At 39.5% G+C, this 20,222-nt stretch overlaps 1 protein-coding gene and 1 long non-coding RNA gene across 2 annotated transcripts in view; both read left to right on the plus strand.

Annotated features, from left to right (window-relative positions):
* The window catches only part of PLPP4 (phospholipid phosphatase 4), a 66,710-nt gene extending 57,747 nt beyond the window's left edge, over positions 1-8,963 (plus strand). The window contains exons 6-7 of the mRNA XM_087765217.1: positions 1,365-1,535; positions 5,927-8,963. Coding sequence (XP_087621343.1) covers positions 1,365-1,535; positions 5,927-6,126 — 371 coding nt within the window. The 3' untranslated portion in view covers positions 6,127-8,963. The remainder of the gene's footprint in view (positions 1-1,364; positions 1,536-5,926) is intronic.
* A 5,439-nt stretch (positions 8,964-14,402) lies between these two features.
* LOC148054874 (uncharacterized) overlaps positions 14,403-20,222 on the plus strand; it is a 61,298-nt gene continuing 55,478 nt past the window's right edge. Inside the window, exon 1 of the long non-coding RNA XR_015706423.1 lies at positions 14,403-14,472. This is a non-coding gene — a long non-coding RNA (uncharacterized LOC148054874). The remainder of the gene's footprint in view (positions 14,473-20,222) is intronic.

The raw sequence follows: 20,222 nt of genomic DNA on the forward strand, positions 1-20,222 counted from the left end.
AAAGCCCTAGCAGGAGATTAGAAAAAAGATGCATGTCTGACCCAGCACTGATGGTGATTTTACCATTAAATTCACTGATAGCAGAATTAGAACAGAATTTTATATTATGAGTGTGACCTATTACCTCTTATCCATGTGCTTAGATATCACAAAGATAAAAAGTATAAAGGTAGACACGAAAAGGATTTCAAATGTTTGGATAAATATTTATAGTTTTGCTATCTGTGCTTTACATGCTTATATTCTATTTTGATCTCTGCAGTCAGGAACAAAATTGAGTGTGACATTTGTGGAGAAAATAGAAGATGTGTTTCACAGAGCTACCTGTTCAGCTGCAGCACTAATTTTCCCACAGCAAAAAAAATATTTAATTTTTTTTTTTTTTAAATTAAAAATACACACTTAAAAAGAAATCCATCCAGTATCTCTCTGGAAGGTGAACAGCTGCACGAGGAAAGAAGTTCTGTAGAGAAACTTGGTGCCCGAGTTCTGTCGTCACTGCCAGTTGAGCCTGTTGTATGGAAACAGGTTAATGGAACCTGAAAATCTCATTTAAATGTAATTCAGTTGCAGGACAAACTGACTGAATCCTTTTCTGCTTTGAACCTTAACTTTTTAGAATAGGTCTAAAATCAGGAAAGAAGTGCTGAAGGTTAAGCATGAAAGAGCTTTTGTGACTCAAGTTAAAAATTTGCCTAAATGTTTAATTTAATGTGCAAATAATATCGGGGATTCTTTCCACAGCCAATGTCTCCCCCAGAGGAAAAAGGTAAATTGCTAAAGGAAAAAAAATTGAATTGCTATTGGATAGATGAATGTCTAGAGATACCACAGTATTTGCAGACATGTCAGATTATGTGAAAGCTGAGTATCTATGAGAAGGAATTTGCGTTGCAGTGTTTACTTGCCTGATTGCTTACATTGCTACATAGATAACACTGCTGCTGTGGAGAACATACCTATGTCATGGATCTGGTGGGAGACTACTTTTTCCCATTCAGCCCTCAAAATACTGTGGTTTTTTAAAGTTTGTAAGATCATGATTGCTTTATTAAAAAAAAAAAAAAACCAAAACAAACCAAAAAAACTCTCTACCTAGGCAATTTGCTACATCCCTTTAAAATACCAAGTCATAACAGCGTCATTTATATGGTTACATAGGAATCACCATTCAAATTATGGAACTCCCTCAATTTTTTGCAGATGGGTCTTCTCAACTTACCTTAGCTCCTAATATCACCTTAGAAAGTCCAAGACTTCTCTGCAGTAGAAGGATCTTGCTGTCAGATCTTAAAGGATCTTAAGGGATACTATCATACAGTGTTAATGACAAAATACTGTAATTCTGTGTTTTTCTTTATCAGTTGCATTTTCAGGCCTTGGCTTTACCACCTTCTACTTAGCTGGAAAGTTACACTGCTTCACGGAAAACGGCCGGGGGAAGAGCTGGCGGCTTTGTGCAGCAATTCTCCCACTCTACTGTGCCATGATGATTGCCCTGTCACGTATGTGTGATTACAAACATCACTGGCAAGGTGAGCTATAGAAATACCTTTTTTCTACTTTTTTTTATTAGATTTGTATTTCTTTTGTATTTCATTGTATTTCTTATTGTTTCCAGTGGAAACTTTGGATCTTCATATTATGTGAGCGTTCTTATGTGAATGAGGCATTGTTATAATACAACGTAACTAGAGCAGATACCTTTCAGGAGGTTTCTTGGTGAGGCTGAATTAACTAGCACTGACCTTCATAGCTTCAGCATCCTCTCTTCCCTCACGGTAGGCACTTCTGGAATGCAACACCCTTCAGACCAGCGCATCTGTCCCAGGAAGACTGTTGTCTCAGAGTCCTTTAAAATTCAAGTGTGAGATGTAACTGATACAGAAGGCTATGCTATTTATTAATTACACACTTACATTACTGAGTTCCAATTCTGACTTCATTCTATTAAGTCAGAATTATACCACGCCTTACCCACCCACACTGAGTCTTTCAGACATGGCCTTGGTAGAGAGTCTGGCAGGTTGTCCACATGGCTGCCCTCCAGCATCCACAGGTCAGTTTACTACTGTCTGTCAGCATCTACGCTTTCACTGTCAGAAAATCCCACCATCTGTTATTTCTTTTACCATTTCTTGACCCTCTTTTTCGCCGCCTTTGTACCTGCCTTTCTCCACTCATGTCTCCTTCTAAGTAAAGCATCCTGTAATTACTTTTTCCCTATTTATCCCCATGTTCCTATCGGAAATACCAGACTTGGTATTTCTAATACTGTTATGTAGGTCATCTTGGCTTTATGTGGTGTTGCTTGTATGGTACTGCCAGCCTTGCAAATTATACTCTCCTCCAGGTCCTGAGAGCTCCTTTCAATTATCTGCTTCATACTGGTTACATATTGTTTACCTGTTTTCTAAGATATCAGTCTGTTGGTTCCTCTGCATAGTTTCAATTAAATAAAGCATATCTCTGTCCCACCGAGCATGTCTTACCTCATACGGCAGTCAGCATACCAGAGCAAGACTCATCCATGCTTTTTCTTGCTCTTTTTTTTGTGTTCGTGCAGCATCTTGTTCTCCCACAGCTGCTTAATCACCAACCATTAGCCTTGACATGTTCTTTAAGAAGTCTCCTGGTTTCCTGCAGAGGCCCTGTCTTGTTACAGGGCTCATTACTCTTCTTTGCCTACCAACACACGGAGTTGGAGAGAGCCTCCAGCACAAAGCTGCTGAACGTGCGGTGTGTGCCTCGCCAGGCTGGCAGGCAGGACAGACAGCAGTGTTACGAACCTCATGCTCAATGAGATGGTTTAAAACAGTAACACTTGGCTGGTTTGGACTCCCTGTTAGAGAGAGGAGCGTGAATGAATGTGAATGGGAGTGTACAGGTTTACTCTCAAGTTTTGAACGCGTTTGCAGTTTGTACTATCTCTTGCCAAGAGTAAGAATTATTTATGTACTGAAACATGAGCTAGGAGGCAGATTATTATGGTGCATTTTATATATGATAGAAGAAAACGACACCCAAGGGGTTGTGACTGTGTCCATTACAGCGGCTCGTATTTTGGTCTTTGAAGTTTAAGGAGACGGAGCTGAAAACTCGGCTTTTCCCAAGCTGAGAACAGGGCTGGCAGGCATTACCCTGTAGGTGACCTATGCTTTTACCCGAAAGAACTGCATTCGCAAGGGAGGGGCTCTCTGTAATACACAGCACAGAAGCTCAGCCCTCATCTTTTTATGCTCAGCAGAGTCAACTGATTGTGTTCAATTACTTACGGTGGCTTTGTGATAGTCTTAACTATGCTGTGGGGAATGAACAAGGACCATCAATATAATGTCCAAGACAGCATACTGTAGGTGAAAGATGCAGTGGAGTATCCCTACATTGAGTGGGCTCAGAATGTTAATATTATGAGTACTTTATGAGCCCCCTTCAGCTTGGCTGGAAAATGTATTATTCAAGACCTTAGTGTTGGTATTGGTGAATATTAGGATATTTCATTATCAACGGGGAATGTATTGACTGCTTTTAAGTCCCTAGATCTCTGCATAGTCTTATAACTCTGAAAATGCTAATTCACTCATGAGATAAGTGGAAATTTTGTATGGAAAAAAGTAAAGATAAATAGTGAGACTGAAAGAATATTCTTTTTCCTTTATGGGTAAAGGAAAAAAAAAAAAAAAAGGAAGCTGTGGCTACCATGAGCTCAGACAAAACACAGAATTGTTGTCTTCAAAAACAGGAGTCAAAATACCTGCCTGTGTGTTTGCTCAGTACCCCCAGTCAAGGTCAGTAAGCTAGAAATCTTTGGCATAAGTCATGTAGTGAATTTGTATTACTGTAGTGCCCAAACTGAGGCCCAGAGTTGCATAATTTGCATATAAGTGTTTTGAAAGAAATTATCTAGGCAAGTTTTCAGCAGGTCTTGAAATACCGAGGAACTTACAGAGGGCTAGCAGAAATCTGGTGTTTCTCCATAATTAAAAATAGTAATCATAGGCTTGACCTCATTGTTAAGCCAAATAAAAAAGCAGCTGGAACAGGATTCAATCAACCACAGTTAAAGGAGGGTAATCTGAGAATTGTAACCAACACAGGTTTATAGAAAATGAATCTTGTCACAATAACTAAATATTTTACAAGTTGATTGATACTGTAGTATACTATAGTGAAAATTCTTGCCCTTGGTACCTTTTGTATCATGACAGTTTGACAGGGACAGTCCGAACGGTACAAAATCAGTCGGCTACCAGTGTGAGTAGGATAAGCTTCTGTCTGCTTGCAAATACTGTGTACACACAATCACCTTTTAAAATCTTACTTGAGTTTCTATTACATTTGTTTGTGATAGATTTGTTGTGTCCTTTTGCGTATAGGAAGAGAACATAGGATTAGAAGGGATCTCTTAGGTCATTCAGTCTAGTCCTCTTCCTCAACAGACAACTGCGACTTATAATCACATTCCTTAAATTTATCCAATATTTCAGGTTTTCTTGCCCTATCTACTACTTTTAAAATGCTCTTCAGAATCTCGCTCCTCCGATGATTACAAGCCATTTATTACCCACTGAAAATTGAACAACATTACCTTTGTCCCAATATATACTAGACTGACAAACTAGGGCATTTATTCAGTATTTAACTATTTTAGCCAAAAATAATTTGTATTGATTAACCCTTCTTTGTCATTAAACTTAGCGACTCACTATTCTTATTACACTGTGGTTTCTTTGTAACTGAAAGTAAAATACAGAAACACAGGTATACACAGATGATAAGGTGCTTAGTAGAGCCTTGTTAAAATAAAACATGGTGTCAAGTCATTTTCTAGTCAGTGCCTTTTGCCTCACTTTCGTTATTGTTTGTGTTCAAATCTGAGGGTTTCAAAGTCAGTGTGTATTTTCAGTGAAGTTTTGGCCTGGTTGCTTGGAAATGAAACACGAGATCAGGCGAGTATATTAGCAAGAAGCAAGGAGAACCTGACAACAGAACAAATCCTCTTACCCTTCAGGTGCTATGCAATTCCCATAGAAAAGTTAAAAATGCTAGTGGGTGAGAGCTGCAAATATCTCATTCAATGGCCTTATTTTATTTTATCTTATTTTATTTTCTGGTAGGAGTATGGGATAGTAAATAGCATCAAAGAAAGATATTCAAAAGATGTTATATCAGTTAACAGGCATGCTTAGTCTTTGACCTTTCAGGTGCTTTTAGGAAGAATTCACCCAGCTTGAAATTGTTCTTGACAGCTGTCTTTCTCAGGGGCCTTTCAGGAGCTGCAAGTGAAACAAATTGTTGTAGCTACAGTGGCCCACTTCCTGAAGGAAGACAGTTTTCCATCCTACATCCTACCTGCTCCCTGTCTGCATTGGAGAATGCCTTCTGGAATACAAACCAGTGAAAAGTACACCTGGCATTTTAGCTGCCATCTTTCCTGGGGGTACTTAGGCCACTGTACTGTAGTCAGTGCAGTAGTTCGAGGTGTACCTGTCAGTGGGAGAGCTCTGGATGCTGTAAACAGCATAGTTCAACTGTATTGTTCATAAATAAAAAACCTGGTGATGGTCATTGTAAATCATGGCAAACTGAAAGACGACGTGGGTTCCCTACCCTTAAAGGCTGGTCAGCGGTGAGCTGGAACATCATGAATGTTTAACACCCCATGGAAACCATTCTATTTCCCTCGTTCATCCCTTGAAACATAGCCAACCATCTACATTTTTGGAGATGTCCCTCAAAGAATACTGATTTTATGTATTCTGGGTGATTGTGGTGTTCAGCTCCAAATTCTTTATGAAAATTTGAGGTTCACATTTTCTCGATTAAATACTTCCAGGTCAACCAAAGGTCTTTTACTTACAGTTGTCACTACTGGCTGTCCTTTCCGTGGTAACACACTTCTGGTTTTGTTGCTTTTCTTATCTAGATGCTTTCGTTGGAGGGATCATTGGCCTCATTTTTGCTTATATTTGCTACAGACAACACTACCCTCCTTTGGGTAATACAGCTTGTCATAAATCTTACGTCAGCCTGCTAGATCAGAACTCTGTGAAGAAAGAAGAGAGACCTACGGCAGATAATGCTACTGGCCTGCCTCTAGAGGGAATAACTGAAGGTCCTGTATGACTTTAAGAAATGTGCAGAATGAACTTTTAGCCTTCTCACATTTCCTCCAAACTGGTCTCTTAACACAGTGTTTCTTACCGTATGTGTTTTTTCTTTTGTTTCTTTACTTTTTATAAATAAAAATGAAATATTTTATTTTTAATGCCATAATATCATCATACTTTTAAAGTTAAATTTTCAGTTCATATTGACTTAACTGAATTATCTGTTTTCAGTCTACTGCAAACATATAGACTACTTGAGGGAGGGGGAAAGAAAATTAATTAAAACCATCCCATGTGGAGAACGGTTAAGAGAGTAATTTAAAGAAGATGTGGTTGAGGATATAGTAGATATGGAAACAGATTTTCTGAAGTACTGAGTGTCTCCCAGGAAGTTCTGGTTATCTTCAGCACTCATTGATTTTGATGGGTGATGAGTACACACAGCACTTTCCATCACATGTTCAGCATCTGTTGTGGGCAGGCATTTCATTATATAATTTGATAAGTTGGGCATCATCCTTATGTTTATCTTGTTGCCTTCTAACATAAAAATCTCCACATGCTGGTAGAACTTTGTATTAATTGTCAAGTTTCGACAAGATCATTCTGAGCTACTAATGATCAAGCAACCGAAAGGTCTGAACGGTTAAGTGTTTGTAAGAGCCAAGCCTCGTGCATTAGTAGTTCCACAGGATGATGCTGACATTCAAGAAATTCCACACAGTTAAAATTATCAGCTTGCAATAACATATATGTTCATAGGATGGATTAGAGACTTGGTATTACATCATTAGCAATTTTTGAGAGCTCTTGCAGTAATTACTGTCAAAACAGAATGAAAGAACAGCCATGACGTTCAACAAGCTGAAGTCTTTAAAACAGATTTTAAAAAATCCTAAAACTGTGAGGATAAAAAAACACAATGTTTTCTGTGAATCTCGGTGTGCCATGTTCATTCTTGTGTAGTGACTCACTGCAGCATTGGTGATCTGAAGAAACGCAAAGATTTTCATTTGTGACTTTGGGCGCACAACCATGAATGCTTGTGGTGGTCTCCAGTACTGTAACATATCCAGAGGAATGCTGGAGACGGTTTTCCACTAGATCCGTTCCACATTTTCAGCTCATCATCTTGAGCATGGTGTTCGCGAAGGTTGGCTTGGTAGCTGAATTGAAACTCACCTGGATCAAAACACTGTTGGTATGGAGAAGATTACGAAGTGTATGACTTTAATTAATTTATTATTGGTAGGATCCTGTTTTGTTTTGTATGCACTATGCAGTATACATCACATTCCTGTGAAATGATGTACCTTGGGATGGCAGAATGTCAGATTCCAGAATTTTTTTTCTTAGATATCCTGTGAAAATGCAGGCTAATGTTCCAGACCACATCTTGGCAGTTGAACATTTCTTAGCCAGAGCTGCTGGTTAAAGCGATCAAGATAGCGTTGATCAACGACCATAATTACGGTGCTTTAGACTGGAGGAGACTGCTGCCATTATTATAATTTATGTGTTCCTGTTGGAATATGTATTGGCCTTGTAGGCATTTTGTGATTCAAACAGCTCAATGTCTTTATGTAAGGCTCATCATTTACTTTTCTCAAAGGTAAGCTTTGTAGATTTTTTTGAGAAGAGCTACTTCCTGATTGGCAACACTTGAATTTTTATAGAAAGCAAGTAAATTAGAATCCCTTTAAAAATAAATGTAATAATTGTGTACAAGAGGATGCAACCATACTATATATAAACTTATATGGTATTTGGAATTTTAAATAGGAAGTGACATTAAGAAACAGAATGTAATAGGCATGAACCCAGGACAGTTCTGTAGAAATTAGGCCTGATCTACTCAGAAAACTGATACCAGTTTGACCGCGTCAGTTAGAGGTAGGATTTTTTACTGACAGTTCCGTTATTCTGAGCTCTAGAATAGAGACGGTTACCCAAACATACCTGTGTTTTTGCTGGTGTAGATATGCCAGTTCACAAAATTAGCATCAGCAAAGCAAAATTATTCTGGTATTGCGTTTGCACTAGATTTGACAGAACACTTCTCTAGTGTAACTGAGGTCTTATTCTAGACATCCACACAGTTTAGTGGAGGTTTAATCTTTCTATAAAGTTTTTAAACCATCCTACAGAATTCTGTAACAGGGATATCATTTTCTATTACTTCATATGGGAGGATTAATGAAAGCCCTAGGGTAAGGGTGTCATGTCTTTACGCTGTATAGGGCTTAGCCATTAGCTTTTTCTTTCAGCAGGAACCCTAGTCTTCCAGGTTATATGCAAATGTTAAAAAAATCTTAAATCAAAATTAGAAGTTTAATACTGATGCATAGAGCATTTTGCATGTTTTTATATAGATCTGGCTTATTCTCAAAAATGAGTGGGGCCTCCTAATTATGCTGTACACATTGCCGGTATTTTAATGGCTTTTGATACAAACAAGCTATCTTCTCTGGGATGGGGAAAGCTTATGCAGCCCGCAAATGAGTAGTGGCTGTTAAAAGGTTGGAATATGAAGTGTAATGCAGCATAAATACTTACATTGCAAGAGTAATTGGTGAACTTTGCAAAGCAGTAAAGAATAACATACTTTAATGGGAATAATTAAATTGAAAGTCACAAAATAGACAATGTAAAAGCTTTGATTAAAATGTAATTAAAATTATGAAAGACTTAATGAAGTGAAACTTGTGGAGGGATCTGTAGGCGCTGTAATTACCAGTGGAAAGTCAATGTAGGGAAGGCATTTTTGTGGATCAATGTATTTTAATCTCATGCTTTCTCAGTGTGAAGGAAATGTAATGTTGTAACGCACCAATAAAACAACACATGAATGTGGGTTTGTACATCTGTGTGTTATCATTTTTTTGAGAAGAATAAAAGTTACCGAGTAAGTTTCATTAATAAACCACATGGAGTATTACAAAAAAACCAAGCCCAAATGTGACTGCATTATTGCTAAACAGCAGTTCCAAAAGTCATTACTGATACCACTAAAATGGAACAGCCTTCCTCCTTTAACCAAAATATGCTGTCCGACTTTCATCATCCAAGAAAATGTACAGTGTAAGTCTGCAAGGTTGAAATTTTGAAATATTCAACCAGCTAAACTGCAACAGGTCCCAAATATCTCAAATAATACTAGGAGTGCCACAATAGCAAAGGTGATGAGACTGGAAAAGAATAAAAAAAAAAGTCTAATAGAACATAGGAGAAATATCCTGAAACTAAGAAAAGCATGAGGTTGTGAGCCAGTCAGCAAAATGTCCCCGTAGTGAATGCATATCTTGGGTAATGTGTTAGGAATAGAGCTGGAGCATTTATGCTGATTCATTCTCAGATTTTGTTGTGTGCAATTCAGTGTGATTTGGCCCTTTATTCTTTCCCCGTGCATACAGCAAGTGCTTTCTATTTAACGTGAAAAAAACCCCTCATTTTCCTTCCTTCTTTCCATGACTAAAATATACTGTACTATGGATTTAAAAAAAAAATAAACTAAAAAAAAAAAAGCCTTTTTTTTGTTTTATGGTACTAAAATTCCATTGACTTCAGTGGAACTGCTGTGGTTCACTAAGCACATCACATTCAGCAGGTGGAATAAAGCCTTCACAGAGTTTTTGCTCGCACTCTTACATTACTAGGAGTACAATTAGCAAAATACTGCCACTAATTTGTCTGCAATTGTGTTGTCTTGTGATAACATATATCACTTCCGAGTTAGAAAACTCAGCACCAGGATGATGGGAGTGAAAAGGTTAGACACGTTTCTGTTGCTTTTTGATGTTTGGCATGTGGTCAGAATTGCCACAAGCAATAGCTAACAACGATTATAAAATTTCTGTATTACCTGCTCACCAGTGTTCCCGCTTACAGTAGCGCTGTGCCGGCTGGGACAAATACAGTACGGGTCCTGTATTGAAGAGTTACGCTATGTTTATATTAATTCACAGAAAGAAAATAGAAATTCTGCTCTTCCTTACACCAGTGTAAACACTGCTGTATTGCAGGGAGTTACTTCACAATGATACTCTTCCTATCAAAGCAAAATTTGAAATTTTGGTCTTTGGTCACTGTAGGTCGGATCTTGCTTCCAGTAAACTCCCATCAGCTTAAACACGAAAAGGAGGGCCAATAGTTCCTTTCTGGAGAACTTCTGCATTGCTCTCCTAAGAGGCTAAAACTAAATGAAAAGTTTCCAGTGGCATACGCTGTCTCATACAGCTTATTATATAGAGAACTCGCTGTTCTACAGGTGTGCACGTCAGTCCCTGCTCAAGAACATGCTCTGAACAGAGAGAAAACATCATTTTGCCATTAAGTTAAAATTTGCTCAACATGTATAAAATGTATACAATTAAAATGACAAGACTGGGTGGATAATTCCTGATGCACCAAATTGAACTGAGAGTCCTTTTACAGATGCCTGGCATGTTGGCTGAGTGCTACAGGATTTTTCCTTAAACTTGCGAAGATAGCCAAGAAATCATCATTCAGGCCAGATTTGAATCTTGTTTGAACCCAGGTAACTATACTAAAGGCATCTGAGCTGCAATAGATGCATGCTGAAGTTACAGAAGTAAAGATCTGCCCGTTATTATTTTGCTGCCAGCTTCTGAGAAGACTTTCCAAAGGGAAAACCAAGAGGCATTTGGGGGTGGCCCGCATTATGCAGTCTGTGGAGCAAGGTAGGAATGGGGCATGAAATGGAAAATCCTCGCTCAGTGCTTTGACTTGATAAAAATAACACAGCGATGCATTCGACCAGTTCATGAGTATTGCAGAATGTCAAGCATGAAACGCAATTCAACCAGCTCCGTAAACCTTAAACCTTTGGACTGAGTTTCTCTGTTAGTTTGCCAAAAAAGCTCTTAATTTCACTGGCAGCTTTACAGCTGTCATCTGCTATTCTGTCAACCTACTAGATTTTAACACTTGATATGAAGACTCAATTCATATGGGCTGAAACAAGTTTATTTCCAGGAGTAGATGGGGCTGGGCACAAGGAGGCTCTGGTTTTTATTCCAATGTTCATATACGGTTTGCTTTTATTTGGCCTCTTGTTCCCAGGTATAACTGTGCTTTTTAATGACCCCCACATCCTCTGAGCTCCTTCAGGTCCCTTTTTGTTCTTTTCATCTCCAGAGCAGCTACTCGACTGATGAAGGGAATGGGAGGAGAAGCGTTTGCTAACATCTACAGATACCTTCTGGATGGTGTCTGTCTCCCTCCTCTCCCTCTTCCGTCCTCTCTGCGTTAGGGGACTTTAAAGCCGTCTGCTCTGTTGTTTTGCTGTGTATTCTCTTGTTCCTGTTTGAAATCTGCCTTTTTCTGAAGTCACAGCATTAGTCAGCTTGATAAACACAACAGACACCCCTCCTTTGGGGCACTGATTTAATTCATAGGCTGGAATAGTTTGACCTAATATTTGCAACTGTTATTTCCACACTCGGGTTAATTTTCACTCTTGGATGTAAATGAAATAAATAAGCTGAGACTAAGGGATCTGCTCATGTAGATCGACGCCAGTGAAATAGCTCACAGGATCACAAACTGCAACTGGGTTAAGCACTGCAGTGCTGCTCTCCAGGCACCCACCATGCAGAATGGAAATAGCTGCCCAAGCTGCATGCAACCTGTGGCAGCCCTGCTCTGTGAGCAGGCAAACAAAGTCTCTCTCCCTCCCCAGCCCCTGCTGCCGCTGACCTAAGCAAGCCCGAACACTATGTATGTTTAGATCTGCATATTGAAAAAACTCAGGAATGGAAACATCTGGAATGCTTGCACTTCATATGAATAACAGAGAAATTGAGACCTCTGCGTAGCAGTAGTCATACTGGGGCTAAACATAAATTAATAACAGGAAACCACTGGAATAAAATAGCTTGGAATATTAAGAATTAAATACATATGTATAATAACCTGTCCCGGCTTAATCCCTTACACAGACACTTATCCCAGAGCGGGAGCTTTTGTATTTGGGGTTAACAGAAGCACCAATATTTATAAGCTTCCAAGTCTAATTAATGCACTTATAAGCAGCATTTACCCACAACACAGAATACAACTCTTAAGGGACTAGATAACATTACAGAACTGCCCAACTGAATCAAAACCAGCTCCGACAGGAGGGCTCGGGTTCCCGTTGTCCGATACACAAAACCTCTCGCTCGTAAGCCACAGGGCACTTTTAAGAAGTGGCTTTTACAGTTCTTACTGTTGCAGTGAGAAAGGGTAATAGCCAAAGAGAAGTGCCCAAATGCACTTTTGCTCTCAAGTTCAAGGGAATTCTTATCCTGATCCACAGCTGGAGCAGAAGCAAATGCCTGCTCTTCACATTTTTGACATTACAGTTTGGGCCAACACACATCTGATCTGCGAGATGCTATGAGTGACTGCTGAGTGCACATTTAAGAGTGTGGTTTGGAGGCAACGATTCAGGAAAATTCTCCCTTCCTCCATGATGCCTTCAGAAGGCAGCCTGCCAACACGGTTACACTCACAGCAAGCTAGTGTTTCACTTTGAAACATTCACCTTCTGAGATACAAAAAGCTTAGTCTATCCTGTCATCAAACCTCCTCGGCCTGGCACAGGTATCAGTTTAGCATCCATTTAAGACAGCATGAATCCTGATGTGCCTGCTTCAAGAGGAGGCAGAGCACAGCTAATAAAGTTGCTCTTCTTCAGACCACTGTCTAATGAAAATATGTTGTTAGCATTATTCTGTGAAATACAAAATCTTTGTAAAATAATTTGTTCCAATTCTCCTTATTTTGCGTTCCCAGCACTGTGATGCTGCTGCTGTTAGAAGCTTATTTCTATCCTCCAGCTTTCTGACGTGTGGTCACTGCAGCAGAATGGAAACAGTCTGTGAAATAAAGACGACACTAATCTGCCGTCATGGGAACCCTTGGTATGAGAACCATAGCTAAGGCCAATTTGGCCACTATTCTAGTTAGCATTACTCTCTCAAAGTGACTTTCTGACACCAGGCAGATGATGAAGAGTGAAGAGATGCTAATTAAGATACATGCCTATTACATCATTCCTGGAAGAGATCTAAACAAGGGACTGTTTGATTTCTTAGTCCCAACAGCCTTGCCCCTTGCCCCTTGCTGGACGCACAGAGTGGGTGACTCTCACTGAAGGCTCCCGGGAGTCATATTATTGTCAAAATTCTCCTTGAGCTTTGTATCCAGTTCTTTCTATCAGGGTCATTAGGACAAAGGAGTCCCCACTTTATTTAGGGCGATGTTTACAGATGATTTATTGTTACTCAACTGACTGTTGAATAACTATCCATCTCCTTTACCAGAGAGACTGCATATACAATACTAGTGTATTAGTCTGTATTCTGTGCACATCATTTCTTATCAGCGTAACAGAGCATTTGTGTATACAAAACTGCATTTCATCTTCATTTCCAGTCCAACAGATTGAAGCCACAATACAAGATTCAGATGCAAGTTCCTACTGAAACCGATAAAACACTGTAAAAAAGGAAGGGGAAAAGAACATTACAGCAATGTCACTCTATCGAATCGAAGAGGTGTAAGCCTGTCTATGGAGTGAATGTGCTAGAATTCATATCTGCAGTGTTGTCCGACAAGGATAAAGCAACTTAAAACATCCTCTGTATCAGTGACCATGAAAAAGATTGGAGCTGGCCTCTTCAAACAAATAATCTCATGAAACAAAGGGCTAGAAATCACATTTCCAAGGCTTGTTTGGAAAAGAGGAATTCCACTTCACAAGCATGTGATGGGTTAGAAAATAGTTTTAATTCCGTATGTTAATAAAACTCAGACATTTAGGAATATTTTAATGGAAAAAGCGTATGATCTCTCTAAACAGCTCAATGTATAAAGCCCTCTGCCAGCATATGGACAGGACGATTTCCACCCTTGCGCCTTCCAGGCTTCCAAGCCACTCGTGTCAAGCAAATGCCCATAGTAACAGGGCTATTCGCAAGTGGGTGACTTGTTCCTTCCTAATTTGACCATAAATTCTATCCTGGGCTGAGAAACCTCCCCCAAAATGTCAGTGCAACTATTCTCTTTCTGTGAATCGTTCTGATGGGAAAGAGATCCATTTTAATTTTTGACCGATTTATTTTTAGCATCAGCTAGAGTCCCCTCTTTTTTAATGCTAAAAGAAAACTCCTGTGCTACTAATCCCATGAGAGACAGCACAGCTGATCTGAGTATTCTGTTCAGGCTAATGGAGAACAAGCACAATCACAAACAAACCCAGCCTCCTGCAGCAACATTTTAAGAGCTGGCAAACTTAGGAAAAGGAGAGGGCACTGGCCTGTGGTGCAAGAAGAGGTGCTCCAGGAACTCATGACTAGTAAGTGGGTTTATGCTTTTCCATGAAAAGGTGAAAACAGCCTCTATTCTATTTGGGAATTCCCAAGGTAAATGGAAATAAATTAGTTGTGAGTGCTGGGAATTTGTGAAGTTTAAACACTGCATGGTTTAATGCAGTGAAACTGTAGAACAACTTCTTTTTATGGATGGGGGGGGGCGGGGCAGGAGAATTGGTCTTGTTTCTTGATGGCCCTTAGTTTGTGGAAGGTTTCTGCAGCAGGGAGGATTGGAGCTGATCACCCAGTGGACTTTTTCAGCTTCGTATTTTTTTCCTAACTCTCAATAAATGGAGAAGCACCAGGTTTTGTGTTCTTAAGCGTATTCCTATCAGCTGTTAAATAAAGCCTGGTGTCTAACTTGAAGTGTACTGGTTTATAATGAATCAAGACTATTAATCTCCTCCAGCTTTACTTTTATGGAATGATTATTCTGAAGAAGTCAACTAGTTTTCTGATCCTGTATCTATTTAATGCTTATAGTCATTTCTAAGGAGTTATACAGAACTGTTAGGCAAGTAAGTACATATTTTGCCATTATGTTGTCCTTGCTAAAATTAAGAGGGGAAACTCACATTGCTTCTACTACTATCTTCCTGTAAAATTATAGTCATGACAGGATGGTTTATTTAGTTTAGTGGCACTAGTAATGGCTATACAGTAAGAAGCATTTATAATGTAGTTAACACAGCAATGAAGTAAGGTGCTTATAAGGTAAATCATAGAAAGACTGCCTCGTTATGTTGAGATAATCCACTAAATAACTAGAGTCACTGCTGTAATTAGTATTAATGTTCAGAATCGTACATGAGGTGTAACATCCTCAGAACCTAGTGAAATAAATCATACATTAAGGACCGTAAGCTTGCTTTTCCTCTGCTAAATCTTTGCTGGTAAAATTGCTGACATTCACTGAGGTACATCAAGATAGTGAAGAATTTGTTTAAACACCAGAACTAACAGGCACAATACGATTTAAAACAATCCTGTGACCTGAATTTCAATGGCTTTGCTAGGAGAGACTGGGACAAAAATACATCTTGTTAGCTGAACTCGACTAAAAGCTTTTTCTGTCAGTTCCCCATCACACTGAATTTTCCCGTAGTTTCAAAGGAGGGCAAGAGGTATAATTTACTCCTCTCAGTGTGTTAAAGGAATAAAGGTTAGGTTCAAAGGGGGAAGCTAGTCATACAATGTTCAGGTAAGTAGAGAAAGATTCACGTGTACCTTTCTCGCCCTGCCCTCGGTGTAGCATCACAACTGATATTTTATGGTCCAGTGATGTGCTTTCATAAAACACACTGTGTCTTTCTTCAGGCTAAATTGAGTGTTTATGTTTTGGGTCATTTCTAACTGCTTACATTAGTGATCCCACTAAGTTTTGTAAGCTAATGCTACTACACAGGAAAAAATGTCTAGAAGCTGAGTTTTTAGGTGTGACATTTTTTTAAATGGGCTCTCAGTATCTTTTGTGTGCAGCGATTGCTCACTATTATTAAACAGTGATTCCCAAAGGTGATTATTTAAGAAAGTGAGAGTCTCCTGCAAAGCACTGGCTCTTAGTATTTCAGTTCAATGGTGGTTTCTTTTTTGCTGTCACCAGTGCTGGATACAGAGCTGAGCAGCTCAGATTTTATTCAGAGAAGCTGGAACTGGCTCACATAAGTGGGCTCTGAGGCAGGCTCCACCTGACATTGGGTCCTTAAATGAGGCTTAGTGGCTCTGGGCTTTCTCTATAGTCAACAGACCACTCAGACTGCTCTAGAGGAGGTTTTAAACCTCCAACTGCAAAGTGAATCCCTGACTCTGTTTAGGACAAATACAGACATCTGCCTGTGCACTTGATAAGGAAGAGTTTATACTGAAATTAATGTCACTATTGGTCATTAAGAAATAGGACTTCCTTTGATCACTGCTGAAATCAATGGAGGCCAAATATAGTTGGCGAATACTAGCATTGTACTATGCATTATCTTCTATAAATTTGTCCATGGTAAGGTGAGTTGGCAGGCATGCTTATGCTCTAAAACAAGTCATCATAGACTCAAATTGGTTCTTTACATGAGATAAACTTCCCTGAAATCTAAAAGTGGGTCAGTCAAACTGTTTCATTTCAACAAATCTTAATTAATCACACTGATACTTGAGCTCTGATACAATCTTTCACCCTTTCCCGCTACACAGCAAACGCAGGTAGTGGGATGGATAGTTGTCTGGGGTACACATGTGTTGAATCACTTCTAATCACCTATAAAGGCTATTTTTTTTTTTTTATTCCTGATAGCATCCAATGAAGGACATGAAACGGCTTGAGGGATAAAAGTAGCTCTCATCTTTCCTTTTGCTCTCCTGCCTGTAAACTCCACTAGGCAGGGGCTGTTTTCCCCTTCTTCCTTTGTTCAGTGCTTGTTACAGCGAAGGTCTTTGATGCTACAGAAGCAAGTTGCCATCTTGGTACTGTGAGGTCCCCATGGCTCTGTAATGTCTGAGCCTCAGCTCTTCATATGCAGCAGTGTAATTGCCAAAGCAAAAGAATCTCACCAGTTAACCCTTTCCAAGATCACAGTACCCAGATGTCAGAATGCTCATTAGAAATTTAATATTACAAGTTATTGACTTGCAGGTTTTGTCCAATGAAATGTAAACCCGATTTGATATAAGAGGGTTTGTCTTTTTAGGCAACAATTCTTTTTAGGGCCATGCTTACCATCACCAAAGTTTGTTTGCTGCTTAAGTCGACAGACATAATTTCTCATGTTTAGGGCTGTTCATCCCCACAGAAGTGGTGTCCTAGAAGGAAGTGAATAGATGGCACTTCTTATTCTATTTCTTTGTGGTTAAATGAGTCCAGTGAAAATGCCTTCCTCCTTCACATGGTGTGCTCCAAAGGAAAATATTGCCATGCATCCAGTATGACATGCATATTTCAGACTATTTAGAGTTACATCAATACTATCAACTTAAAGAAGAGCCATTGCATTTATTGGCACTGAGCATAATAGCACCCTGTTATTTTACAGCAAAAGCCTGAAAGAGCACCCCTCTGACTCGCCTCCCTTCCAGAGGTATCACTTTGATGTCTGCTTTTTTTTTTTTTTGCTGGAAGCCCATTCACTGTGTTGTCTCATGCATATCCCTTCCCAAGCGTTGAATATAATACTTGCTATATGATCATCTTTTCTAAGAATACCTAATTCCACTACCCTTTTCCTGAAGTGTCAGCATGGATTTGATCCTGCTGGTACTGAGAGCTATTAACCTCAAAAAAAAGTACCTGCTTTTCATATATGTAGCTGCTGTCCATGGTCAAACTTGCCTTCAGTATGGCAGAATGTGGTGGAAGTGCCCCTTCCAGAACTTCCCCAGGATGGGTTTCAGTGTGTCTGCCTTGGTAGCCAAGCTAGTAACTGCTTGAACAGGGCAAATGAATGTGATGAGTAAACTTAAAGACATTCTAACACCGTCACAGCAATCCAAATTACACTGCAGCCTTCAAAAGCTGTGAAGCTTGTATGAGCCCTGTATTTATATAGGCTATAAGTCTGGAATATTTTAAGTCATTAAGCCTTAATGCCTAGTTCTAGTTAGGATCATCCAAATTTTTATTAAGTGCTGGGTATTAAATAAATCTTTATTTCATGTACTTAAAATCAAGTAGGTTAATTATTGATCATACATATTATTATGCTTTTCTTTTCCTTAGGTTTTGCGCTAAGTGAGAATCCTGATTTAGAATTTGGACGTGAAACATGGGGTTACTCCCTGCTTTGTTTGGTGGATTGTTTTATTCATGGGCTGGTTTTTTTTCCCTTTTCTTATTATTTTATTGGACAACTGAGGGCTTTTCACTGTTAAATGACTGTGTGTCATGACTCTATGGTTACCTAAGTGTGGCTGGCTTCAGGGTCACTTTGTATTTTAGTGAAATGGGATCACAGCAGAGGTTTGAGCTAGAGGAACAAAGTCAGCAGCTGACTTGAGATGCTTTGTGCTGAGCATTTTGCTTTTGTGCAGGCAGAAAGCAGTGGCTGCCTTCATTTTGACTGTCTTATCTTTATTGCTAAGTAGAAAAGGGAGATTCAGGCAATCTTTCAAGGCAAAGGCTTTATCTTTTTGAAAGTTTGAGCTGGGGAATGGCTGTGGTGAGCCCCAGAGGCTTCCTCAATGAAGGGCTATTTTATCCCTTGTGGAAGGGCGCAATCCAACAGCCTCATCCTGAAGCAGATGGAGCATAGACAGAACATAGATGGAGCATGCCCTGATGGGGCATAGACAATTTATTCCGAATACAGCTAGGAATGTAGTAGAAATGGTTTGCATCCACTCTGTTTGTTCCAGTTCACGAGACTGTAATGTGGAAGGAGGACTGTTTTTCCTTCTAAAGCTCAGTGACCGTACTTCACTTGTCAGGTAGTTGTTTGTCATAGACAGTTTATGGTTACATGCAGTCCCTCATTCCTGCAATAGTGACTCATTTCTATTTTAATGAGGGAAGCCATGGAGTATGGAAAAGAGCTGTATGCTGTGCGCTATAAACCTTGAGCCTGGGACTACAAACCAGACGTTCCTTCCCAGGAGAGAAAGGACCAAAGGCAACTTGCACTTGAGCATGCATGCTCTACAAGAAATAACTGGAAATATTTCTGTTTCCTCCACAGCAATCATAATGACCCACCGCATTTCTGTAAGGTCCAAATTAATGTCAGCTAATTGTTTTACAACTTAGCAAGTCAGGAGATTTGTTACCTGTGAATGAAGGAGAAGATTGATTTGCCACGAGACTACAGTGAACTCCAGAGGCTACTTACCTGCATTTGTCTGTTCCATAGGCTGTGTTTTAAATGTAAGACTAAATTAAATTGTTCCATCTAGCATTGCAAATTACCTGTGAAATACACAGAAATGTGGCTTTGTGCACAAACATGAAATATTGCAAGCATTAGCTACCCATATAAGAGATTAGCAGTGTCTCGGCTGGAGTGGCATCCCCTGGGTGGGTATCCATGGAGTGCCCTTTCATTAAATGGGTGAAGGACAGCAGTGACAGCATGATTAGCCACCAGTGTTATTAAACAAAGTCCTGCTGTGAATGGAAGCCTGTGAGCCAATGTGTTATCACCATGGTGTATGAGACTGGGCTACAGGTGTCTTCCCTGGGATACTGGCTGGGCATCCAGGAAGGTATCCCTCTTCCCATGGGAGAGCTCCTATAATTTTCTTTATGTGTAATAGTGATTAGAGACCCACCTTGATATAAGCAGGAAGGACTGCAGTGATATTTTTCCTCTGCCCCTGGCCTTGATCCAAAGTAATTCATTAATTTAAGTTACTTTTAGAGGACAGCCTTAATTTTTCAGGCTTCGTTCCTTCTAGTAGAAAAATGTCTCAAAACCATTTTATTGATATATTTGGGATCTTCGCTTTTGTGTATGTTCCAGGCTAAGAACATCTGGAAAGCTGCAGACGATGCTAACAAATTATCCTGCAAACTTTTTTCAAACCATGCAGTCTGAATTTGGGTCACTCATTTGCAAATGAATCTGTCTGTCCTTGGTTAGATAGATGTACTGTAATGACTCCCTGGCACCTAGCTGCAGGCCATTTAGGATATGGCTAAGCTGGCTTCTTTTTGTGTCTCTAGCTGTTGGCCAAAATTAAAATCGGAGCACTGTGTAAAGTGTAGCAGTGTTATAAAATGCGACTGCAGCAAGAGATCAGACCCTGGACCTTTAAA

This window comes from Nipponia nippon, unplaced genomic scaffold, assembly GCF_047370975.1.
Source record: "Nipponia nippon isolate SJK-2023a ecotype South Korea unplaced genomic scaffold, ASM4737097v1 scaffold_3, whole genome shotgun sequence".
NCBI classification, from domain to species: Eukaryota; Metazoa; Chordata; class Aves; order Pelecaniformes; family Threskiornithidae; genus Nipponia; species Nipponia nippon.